Raw genomic sequence first — 12,261 nt, 5'->3', positions numbered from 1 at the left:
CCCTCTCAAGCTTAAATAGTCCAATAATTTAAATAGTAATGCAAAGAGAGACTACAAGACGCTTACTGGCAATATCTCTTTCAATCCACTGCGCATAAATTCATTTCTGATGTGAAGCCTAAAATCCAAGTCATCAGGAGATGTAACGAGAGCATTGATGAGCTGCATGCAAGCTACCTATAACAGAGGAAATATTAAACTATTTTATTTCTTAGATTTCAATATGCATCACAGTCAAAAAGACATAACAAACTACTAATTAGACATTACAGCATGTCTAATTATTAATCTACTGTAATCTTACAATTAAGATACTTAAATTTCTTATCAGCCACATGAGCTATAAATACCAAACACAAGTTCACAAATTTCCATAAAAATGAAATATTTTCTCACTCCATTGAATTTTGTCATTTTATACAAATAGCAAGTTCCTTTAGTAAATGAACTTTAGCAGCGTCCTAGTTTCGGCTGGGATAGAGTTAATTTTCTTCCTAGTAGCTGGCATAGTGCTATGTTTTGGGTTCAGTATGAGAAGAATGTTGATAACACACTGATGTTTCCAGTTAGTCTAAACACTACTTAGCAACAAGTCAAGGATTTTTCAGCTTCTCATGCCCAGCCAGCAAGAAGGCTGGAGGGGCACAAGAAGTTGTGAGGGGACACAGCCAGGGCAGCTGACCCAAACTGGCCAAAGAGGTATTCCATACCATGTGACGTCACATCTAGTATAGAAACTGGGGGGAGTTGGCCTGGGGGGGATCACTGCTTGGGAATTAACTGGGCATCTGTCAGCGAGTGGTGAGCAATTGCATTGTGCCTCACTTGTTTTGTATCTTCCAATTCTTTTATTATGATTGTCATTTTATTATTGTTATTATTATCATTATTAGTTTCTTTCTTTCTGTTCTATTAAACTGTTCTTACCTCAATCCACAAGTTTTACTTTTTTTTCTGATTCTCTCCCCCCTCCTGGGTGGGGGAAAGTGAACAAGTGGCTGAGTAGTGCTTAGTTGCTGGCTGGGGTTAAACCACGACAAGCAGGTAGTAAATACCTTGATAAGCGTAATTCTCAACATATAAAAATCAATGTAGATATACATTTATCTATACATATATAAAAAGTTAGTGACATAATAAAAATGCTAAAGGCTAAAGTCTGCATGAACAGTGGAAAACGTATTAGAAGACAAAATGCTGATTAAACTAAACTGAGCCTGAAGAACAGAATGGGATTTTCCCCTTATTTTTAAAAATCTTCCCTTTCTAAACATACTGAGTGTCATAGAATACTTCATGGGAATCAGTACTTCAGCTCAAAAGCAAGCATCAGGTCAACTAGTGAGTAGTCTCTCTTCTGAGGAATCAAGAGATTCATCTTGAAAACCCATAGCCAGGAGCAGCAGGAGTTCACTGTTTAGATTCACAAATATTTAGAATGATGGCAACTTATTATTAATCATAAATAAGGAGGACAACAGCCATTATTTCCTGTTTTTACCTTCTCTATTGTTTGCACATATTGCTTCAAGGCACAGGAAATATGTTATTCATCTATTTCCAGCATTTTAAGGGGGTTTTAAAAACACGAATCAATTAGGATTGTCTTCTGGCCTAATATACTATGTAAATAAGTAAAGCAATCTGGTACAAATACTTTCTCTGTTGTAAAGCCTTTTATCGTCTAGAAAATGATGATGTATTATGCTGTGGTCAGGCAAAAGGTGATACCAGGAACATACTGTATCAAGTCATCTTCAAAGTACATATAATGCCAAGTACTGAATTTACACATGGTCACCAGTAGAACTGGATGGCCAAGCTACTTTGATATAGACTGTAAGAAACAACAGCACTCATTAGTTTCCAAGAGGAACATGCTAAGATTAAACGATAACACAGACTACAACCATGATCCTACATTTATCCTACTGCAAGGAATGTAAGTATAAAAGTAGTTTTATATATTATTTTAGCTGAACTGTTATGCAGGTGCATTGCAGTCAGCATAATTTAGGCCTACTTGACAGCAATATTAGCATATGCAGATGAACTTTAGTTAACACCATAGGAGAAGGAAATAGCTTGGTTATAAGAGCAGAGATGTAACAAGTGTGAACAACCTGTTAATCAACATGGGAGCTGTGACCCCGTGGAGGAAATCAAGTCAAGCAGACTGAGCTCCAGCAGGTTGTTAGGGACAAGTGTTAGAATGACCCAATTAAGCATCAGGCATTCTCCACCCAATCCCATAAATGATGGTATTTGGAGTCACTTAGAGAGAGAACTGCAAGGGCTCCACAACTTTTCACCAGGAGTTGGGACCATCTCTCCAACTTCCAGAGGTGCCTGAGAGGACGAGGATGCTCAAGTGAGGATGCTGTGGCATGGTGTGGTTAGAACCACTCTAATAACACTTCTCCTGGAGAAAAGCTACCATGACAGCATCTATTCTTATATTACTCTGTCATATAACATACCTTGCATCAACAATAACTTTATAACAGTAATAGAAGAAGGGAACAAGCTTTGCTCCTTCCTCTTACATGAATGAAGAGAAGAAATTAAGTTCTATTCCCTCAGAACTTCTATGAAACTCAATACATGCAAATACCTAGGTTTCCATAATAATAAAAAAAACTATGGCTTTTACTTTATTGACATCAACAGGACAAAGCACACTAAATTCAACTGTTTAAGTCAACTGCATGAAAATATTAAGACAGACTTCTGTAACTTACTCTAGTCTTAGACAATAATTATTCAAATCACATCATCTAAACAAAATACAACAACACAAGTGGGGGAAAAAAAAAGTCAAAACTTTAGGTGATCAAACATGAAGCTGTATTAAAGCAGGAAAAAAAAAAAAGAGAGAGAAAATAAGATTGAGGGACAACTTGCAAAAAAACCTCTATGATTAACACATCTTTTTCCTTGAAGATAACAAGAGAAGGAAGACAACCAGAGAATCTGTAGGGTCAGTAAAAGATCACGGTGAAAAGGAGTACCCAAAGAAAACAAAGGCCACAGCAACACTTCATCAAACGTTCTACTGGTGTGTGAAAGGAGTTCCCAAAGTAGAACAAAGACACAAACAGGTTCAGGGGTTGGCAAGAAGAACTTAAAGAACAAAGCCAACAATGAGACGTCACAAAAGTGTATTCACTCTTAAAAAATCAAAAGTTTTGAAGAAAATTGAGGACAAAATAACTTTAGTACCTGCTATTGCATTCAAGTTCTTACTTGAAAGCATGTTGACACCCAAGAAAAGGAAGACAGCAGAAATTATATTGATATTTACAAGGACATTTTCAGGGAGATCTGGACAACCACAGACTGTTAAGTTTGACTTTTCTACAGTGCAAATATATTGGAAGTATAATAGAGAACAAAATTAACAAGTAACATGAAAAAAATGCAACATGAATAAATGGACACTACGAATACATAGAATCATAGAATCAGTTCGGTTGGAAAAGACCTTCAAGATCATCGAGTCCAATCATTAACCATGCCCCCTAAACCATGCCCTGGAGTACCCTGTCCACTCGTTTTTTGAATACCTCCAGGGATGGTGACTCAACCACTTCCCTGGGCAGCCCATTCCAATGTTTGACAACCCTCTCAGTAAAATAATTTTTCCTAATATCTAACCTAAATCTCCCTTGCCTCAACTTGAGGCCATTTCCTCTTGTCCTATCTCCAGACACCTGACAGAAGAGACCAACACCCACCTCACTACAACCCCCTTTCAGGTAGTTGTAGAGAGCAATAAGGTCTCCCCTCAGCCTCCTCTTTTCTAGACTGAACAACCCCAGATCCCTCAGCCGCTCCTCATAAGACTTGTGCTCAAGGCCCCTCACCAACTTGGTTGCCCTTCTCTGGACACGCTCTAGCAGCTCAATGTCTTTCCTGTAGTGAGGGGCCCAAAACTGAACACAGGACTCGAGGTGCGGCCTCACCAGTGCCGAGTACAGGGGGACGATCCCTTCCCTGAATACATGCAACATGGCTTTGTAAAGCAAAGTCCTGTTTCATAAACCCATGAAAGTTGTTTGAAAGGCTCAAGGAGCAGGCAAGAATTGGCCTAAGTCTGGAGTTCAAAAAATAAAAAAACTTTGTAAAATGTCAAAACCACTTAGGAAAATTTAGAAAACAGTACATTAAGTAGCCTAATTCCAAAATACTACAAAATAGTATTAAAATTCTATCAAGAAGAGGAAACAAGCTTATGAACATTTTAGTAACACTGCAGTCTGGAAAGTTAGATTTTGGGGAAACATGCCAAAACCAAGAGAAAGATAAAAATACCCCTCTTAAACTTGATGAACAGCAACCGATTGGCTTATTAAAAGGCAGTTTTAACCAATAACCCAGGGAAGATTCAAGAGCAAAGAAACTTTTTGCTATACTAAACTTTGCAGTTGGAAAAACAACGTATTAATATCAACCTATGTTTGACAGTAAGTCAATTAAAAAAAAGTAGCAAGCTTAGTTCAACTAGTGTCTGCATAAGGCACAGGAATAAACTCAAACAGAATACTTGAGAGTTTTCCAAGACAACACAGTTCAAGCTTCAGATATCTGCATTTAGATGCTTATATGTAGACAGATATCTATATGTAGCTACATGCATAGCTAAACTCCTATTCTTGTTAATCAGTAGGCTACTAGATTCTTCTTTAAAGCTCTTCTTTAAGATTCTTGATTATAAAAGATCTTCTTTACAACACACATGGAGTGACCAGGGCATTCTAGGATTCATTGTCTTTACTGATTAGGGACCCAATTCATCAGCTTAAACATGAACGCATAGTAATCAGAGTACTATTACAGCTGCTAGTGTCTCCCATCTGGCTTACAAATGCCAATCCAGAAGGGTGGGAATCTCCTAAAGGAACTGTGTCACATTTACAAAGGCATCTGAAATTACATTTAAAGTTTATGCACAGGCAACTAAATTGAGCCTTGGATTTCCACTGCTTACATGAGAGTTTAGACATCTAGCTCAAATGCTTCATGAGTTGGCTTACTTCCTAAACAAATAGACACAGATGGAGGTAAAATATCAGACTTATTTAAAACTCTGTAGATTGGGAACAAATGAGCTTTCTAAGTGGCAGATCTTTCTCTTTAGAAAGTGAGACACTGAATAGGATTTAGTCTGCAAGTAAGTCTCAACCACAAAAATGCCTCAGAAAAACAAAAAGTAAAGTCTGTCATGATTTTTTTTTTAAATTACAAAGATAGAGGTACATGACTTTTGTTTAGAAATACCAGATTATGACTTTCTTATCTTAAAGTAGTTCTAAATCTGCTTAACATCATGATTAAAAAATTCTGAACATTCAAATACAGACTGGTATTTAGAATTATTAAATTACCAGAAAGTAAAAATTACTTCAGATCTAACAATATTCAAAAAATGAGCTGGTTTCCTGCTTCTAGAGTATGGCTACTAATTAAAGAAATGCAGTAGAAATAACAGATATGGTAATCTCTTCCACAAAAAGAGACCATGCTGCTAATAAAGGGTCAAACCAAAGAGAAAACAGTCCAAAGAGTTGAAAGAACTTAAGGGAGAAAGAAAGCTACAGATAAGTAATTGTTTTCTTCAAGTGCTTGTCTCTACATGCATTCATACTACACACAATTCCAAGGAGTATCACCTCATAATTATTTCTCTTCAACGTTCCTAATTAAGAAAAAATTGAAGAACAATTATCCCAAATGTAACATCATTCCTTGACAATTCTCAAAGTACGCAACACTTAAGAAAAATGCCTGCGACATTCCCATTGACAGTTCTATAACTGTCAATTCTTGGGACACAGAACAATCAGTCACTACTTGCACTCCAGGTGAGCGGGCCCTAACTCATTCTTTTACACTGAATTATCTTGGATAAGATTCTGTAAACAGACTTACAGCCTTTTGAATTTTCAGCCATGAACACAAGGTGGGAAAGCTGTGTCCATATCAAAAAAGATGTCTCATCTTCAATAAATGAAGAGGTACTTCTGCTGAGGTAGTATAAGGATTAGTGAAGATAGGTAAATTAGCTTCCCAGGAAGGCAGAAGTCATTATGAGCAAAACATTCTGGGCAAATGGTCTCTATCTAAAACCAATTCATGAAGAGTTGTAGATTCTGTAGGTGGAGGTATTTTGTCAGTCTGCCCTTGAGAAGATGCCTGAAGAAATGAAATTATTTTAGGCTCTAACAGCAGAAGGTATATGGTAATACACAGCTCTGGTGTACCTTCTAAAATTTTGTTGTGGTGCTGAGGACTGCAATTTCTAAGTACTCTTTCCTGAGGGGCACCTGTAACCCAGACAATAATTACATTTTGAGAGTATCCTGCTGTTTACAACAGGCATGCAGTGAAGGAGTGTAGAGGCACTTTCTTTTCTTCAGGGAAAAGCCAAGAGCAAATCTTTCATTTCACCTGGCAGACTATTAGGTGTTTCCCTCCCTTCATCACCCCTAAAGAATGGCAGCTAAGTATAGTCCACCATGTTAGTTTTCAGAGGGCTCTCGGGTCTGCGAGTATATTCCATCTGGAATGCTTTGAACGCCCTGCTGCCACATGGTAGGGAAATCTACAATACTTGACTTTGTATGTTTATCTAAGAGATCGGCATATATTGATGGATACACACACACATTATTTTTGGTAGGGAAGAACTTCGCATGGATGATGATACAGTTTACCTGGAAAGTCAAAACTTTGAATGCTTTCTTCCTTGAGAAGCTAGACCAATGAGATCAGATATATCCTGCAAAGTGAGAAGTTACATCTTCAAATTCTAATCTTCTGTGATTCCAACTGGTGATGTCTATCAAGTCACAGGATGCATTTTCTGAAGATTCCACAGTCTGTGCTTTAAACTTGCATTTTTCCAAGTTGAAGACCAGACAGAATATACCTGGTCCTTTTCTGGTGGAAAATGTCACACACATCTCAGTAGCTCAGAGCAGCTTTTTCCTTGCATAGACAAGACAGCCAATACTAACTATATGCTAAGTATCGTCTTATGTCATATCTTGCCCATTTGAATAAGAGGAACTGCGGTAAGATTTTCTACTTCACTTTTCTCACTCTTACTGCAAGTATGCATTCGTAGAAAAGGCTGTGAAGATGATGCATATTTGGTTAAATTCTGCTTGCCAATATTAAACTGGCTGTAGATTTGGCTTTGGTACAGATGCTATGACTTGGACTTGATGATCTTAGAGGTCTTTTCCAAACTTAGTGATTCTATTCTACTGTAAATGTGTCTTTTCTCTTCCCATTTCATTCACATGGACTCCATTAATGGCCTTTCAGTACTTAAAGGGGGCTTATAAGAAAGATGGGGACAGACTTTTTAATAGGGCCTGCAGCAACAGGACAAGGGATAATGGTTTTAAACTAAAAGAGGGTAGAGTCAGATTAGATATAAGGAAGAAATTTTTTTACGATAAGGGTAGTGAAACACTGGAACAGGCTGTCCAGAGAGGTGGTAGGTGCCCCATTCAAGGTGAGGTTGGACGGGGCTCTGAGCAACCTGATCTAGTTGAATATGCCTCTGCTCATAGCGGGGGGGTGGACTAGATGGCCTTTAAAGGTCCCTTCCAACCCAAACCATTCCATGATTCTATATTGATATTCATCAATTATTTACCCTTGCTAATGACAAAGAATTCTTAGTAAAGGCTTTGAGATGTACTATCCACATACATGTACATTTACATGGATCTTAAATACATATTATCAGTCATTACATTTACATAAGTGAGCTTTGCTCTGATTCAACCTATTACATACGCAGTTATGGAAAGGATCTCCTTAGCACAGAACAACCAAGAATCGCCAAGTGATTCAGCTAACCAAAATATCACAGACCATACCATCTCACCTTCCCTTATTACTAGATGAAAAAGATGAAGTTGTATTCTTTGACAACTAAAAATACTGGGAGAGTAATGCTAGTGATGAATAGATAAGACCTTTTACTTTGTCACAAAAACGCTTCTCCTAGGACAGGCATGAAACACCTGCAGGTTTCCACAGGGATGATCAGTACTCATTTTTCAGGAACTAAATTGGAAAAGGAAGAATTGCACCTTTGCTTCAACACTGTACCTCTTCCCAGTTCTAACTGGAAAATTAGAAGGAGCTGGCATGTGCAATTAGAACTGTACAGAAGAACAACAGCACTCTTCCATTAGTTAAACTGCCTGCTTGAGGAACAGTGATGAAAGACGATGATCAGAGAGTAGAAGCATTCATTTGATTCTACAAGAAGAATGAGAAGAACTGGGCAACACACAACTTGTTGCTGCTAGTTTCATCATGGTCTTAAATACATAAAATGGGTTGTGTCAGAAGAGTTGTATTTCCTGCCTCCATGACTTGAACAACCAAAGTATGAGACTTTTTCAGTTGTCGTCATAAGTATACAAGGTACCAGATTGCCTTGTATGCATTTTCTTGAGCACAGGCTTAAGGTGTTAAAACTACATTTAGTTTAACAAAACCAGAAACTCAATATTACTCCTGCCTGTAGTTATATTCTCAAACTAAGATCACCAATCTTGTCTTGAACCAAAAGCATTTAAGTAAGCTTTCCATAATTTTGGATTTTATGAAAGATAAAAGGGAAAATATCCTTTGGTTTCAACAAATGCAAGAAGTAGATACATAGAGTTTTCACTAAAAATACAAAAATCATCATACTGAGGCCTTTTATATGTTCACCCTTCAAGTAACAGAAATGTTAGTCAATTCAAAATTGAAAAGGTCAGTTGTTAGTGTCAAATTGAACTGCCACAAAGCAAGCCTACATATATCAAGCAGATAATCAAGGCAAGTATGCCAAGTAACTGACAACTGTAAACTTTTGACTCATTAAAACACTGTCAAATTAACCACCAGGTCAATGTCATTGTTGTAAAAGTTTATAACATGAGGAACCTTGATTTTTCTGGTCTTGAGAAAAGAAATCTAGCAACCATTTGTGGAGTCTGAAAAAGAAAAAAAGCCTTCTAGCAGAAAGAATGTCTTCAAATGGAAGTTTAACTCAAAAAAAAAAAAAGAGAACTTTTAATGAAAGTTTCCATATCTACTTGAGATACAGCAAATGAAACAGCAAAATGTTACCTATTTTCAGGAACTTTAGGGTAACACTCTCAGTAAAACCAAATTAATATATTTAGCTTAAGTATTGCAATTGTAACAGAGTAAATTCTCAGTTTTAACAATGCTCCTATCTTCCACATCAAAGGATAACAAAATACCAAATGGAGGTATAGCACAATCATGAGAAAGCATAACTAGTAGAAAAGTACTTGTTTAATATCTGAAGAGTAGTCCTAGAAAAATAAAAAGTTGTGACTGCACAATTACCAACTCAGCTGAAGTTTTCTGCACTGATTCAGTTATCTCATCAGTTGTACCTCACTAATGGAGTTAAGAATCGCTGTAAACAGTGAGTATGGAAGTGCTCATGTTTTATAAGAAAGATCTAAGCGGTTAGAGATAATCAACTATGACCTTTTGTCCCTTCATATCAACTGTTTCAACTGCCATTAATACTGCTATCTACCTATTTCTTAAACGAGTTGCTTACAAACAACTGTTCACAAGGGATTATAATTTCTGAAGCCTATGCACCAATGTTGATCCAAAAGAGCTACTATCTGTTCACCTTCAGTTTAATCTGCAAGGCATATTTACAGATTTAGAGAGGCCCTTATAGATTTATTTAATTTTTAAAAAGGGGGAAATAGGCAAAATGCCTATTTGGGTACCCACCATGGGTAAGATTAATTTAATTTACCTGCTGCTTCAAATAAAGGGGCTGCTTTTAAGGAAGTTTTCACATACTTTTTGAACTGCATAGAAAATGGAGTTATAGATAGCTTTTTTCCCTTATTAAATCTACACACATGCAAATATATGCAACTCCTGAAAATTCAGGATCACATTTGGAAGCCTAACACTCAAAACAAAATGCTGTTAATTTCAGGACTCTGAATACCTATAAGCTAGCAAAGAACAGTCAGAGAAGTACTGCTCTGCATACTATTAAAATTTAGGCATCTCATATAAGTGCTGTGTTGGACCTGGAAGTTCTCAAACCCTTATATGCTCTATAGAGAACACAGGCTCTTAAATTCTCTTAAGTTACATACAATATCCTGAAATTGGAAAATATAATTTCCATGATCTAAAGCATTTCCCCCTACTGAAACAAAATATTTTTAAAAATTTATTGATATCCATATTCATGCCGAAGAAAGACGGCTGCTCAACCAATATAAAGAGACACTGAACTACCATTTTTTATAATTTTTGACATATTTATGAAAAAAATTTCTTAATACATATTATATATATATTTTACCTTATTGATTATACTAAAATGATAGAAATAAGCATAACAGAAAATCATCAAACTTTTCATATTTTTGTTTTTCATGTTGATCAAATAAGAACAAATTTTTTTACTTATATCATGACTCGATATGAAAGTAAACCAAGAAGGACTAAAAAACAGGCAAAAAAAAAAAAAAAGCCCCAGATGCAGTGAGACAAATGTTATATTGTCCTGGCTTGCATGCCTGGCCCAAATTCATATTGCCTACTATCTCCAGGATGCCAAAATATGGAGCAAAAAAAAAAAATCCTGAATAGGAACTTAACTGAACATCATTCACCTTGAAATCTAAATAAAACAGAGACCCCAGAGGAGAACAGAAATATATGAGATGTTATATTTAAATTTAATACTGAAGAACTGCAATGATGCTTGCAAAAATATCTAAGGTAAGGATCCACTCCTACAAATTTATATCCAGTCTGGAAAATGCAGACTCAAAAGCCTTGGGAAAGAGGAAATTTGTTGTCACTTCCCTTCTACAGTCCCTTTCCAGTCCCACTACAACTGGAACTCAAAGCTTTTCCCTCTCTTGCTAATCTTAACTGTAGGCTGTCTTACACAAAGCTCCCCAGCCACTGCTCAAAGAAAAAAATTATTATTCTACAGTTCTCCTTACAGCTGCTTTCCAGCCCCACTCCAGCCTTGCCAACATAAAGTCTTTTTGACCTTTCAAGGCAATCACTATGATTTTCAATACATTAGCAAAATACCCAAATCTGGGGTGGGGGAAGGCGGGGGGCGGGGAGACAAATCTTTCTGCTCTAAGCCAGAATGAACATCTTCTATATGAAGACAATATGAACCTGATACACTTTTAAAAACAAACAACAAATGAAATATAAGAACAAACAAAATATCCCACACTTCCAGCCAACAAAAATTACTGCTGGGGGGAAAGCCTACTTGACCCTGAAGGTGACTGTCTGAGGTTCCTAAGCAACTTTGACTATCATCATTGGTAATGGAGTGCAATATGCATTCAGGCATTTAGAAATCTTCAAGATTGAAGCAAAGGAAGGAACTAGAGAATCCATAAATTCTTTGATTTGGTTTTCATTCAAAACTTTTTAACTCAGTGTAATAAGTCCATGCTGAGATAAACAAACATCTACAAGATTTAAAAAAAAAAAAAAAAAAAAAAAAAGATAGATATTTGAATTAGAAGATTGTCCTTCCCTCAGTTATCACCTCACCTGGCAAATTACACTGTGGCTATGTATTCTTACTTATGTATTCTTATTGCCAGAAAACTGAGCAGTAATTCAAAGCTGAATTTGTTCTATCACAGTAACTGATTCCTGCTATGGCTATGACAGCAAGATTTACAGAAAAGGAAAAAGAAATAATCTTGCTATCAGATCTCTTGCTCAGGACAGATGACACAGAGATACCTATGCACACTACAACAAAAAAAAAGGCAAACAAAAGAAACAGAAAGTGACATTCTTTTGTCAAATCAAAGTAACTGAATTTAACTGACTTTATGCTGGATAGCAATTTTCTGTCTCCTTCATTTTTTGTATGATATTACCTTGACCTCAGTTTAGCACTCCTAGAATGTATGTTCTAGAATGCACTTCAGAAAACAGAGTATTTTGGTACTGATTTTCACAATACTGGGTAAAAAAGAAAGACTGTCTACTCAACAAGTTATACTACAAATTAATATCTAGCCTATTAGGGTTAGAAACCAACTTATTCAGAGGCTACAAATAAAAAAGGTAAATAAGTAATTGTAACTCCAAAAAGCTCTATTCTAGAATGAAGAGGCATGAAATTACGTAATAGGAAGCTGAAGATGGGAGCATCAAGGGGTGCCATCCAGTGGGACC

At 36.5% G+C, this 12,261-nt stretch overlaps 1 protein-coding gene across 1 annotated transcript in view; it reads right to left on the bottom strand.

Moving 5' to 3' along the window:
• The window catches only part of DIAPH3 (diaphanous related formin 3), a 258,871-nt gene that overhangs the window by 189,299 nt on the left and 57,311 nt on the right, over positions 1–12,261 (bottom strand). Inside the window, exon 10 of the mRNA XM_052786020.1 lies at positions 67–177. Coding sequence (XP_052641980.1) covers positions 67–177 — 111 coding nt within the window. The remainder of the gene's footprint in view (positions 1–66; positions 178–12,261) is intronic.

The sequence above is a fragment of the Harpia harpyja genome, chromosome 4 (genome assembly GCF_026419915.1).
Source record: "Harpia harpyja isolate bHarHar1 chromosome 4, bHarHar1 primary haplotype, whole genome shotgun sequence".
Taxonomy (NCBI): Eukaryota; Metazoa; Chordata; class Aves; order Accipitriformes; family Accipitridae; genus Harpia; species Harpia harpyja.
Note: the sequence above shows the minus strand (reverse complement) of the source record. Positions and strands in the feature narration are given on the sequence as shown.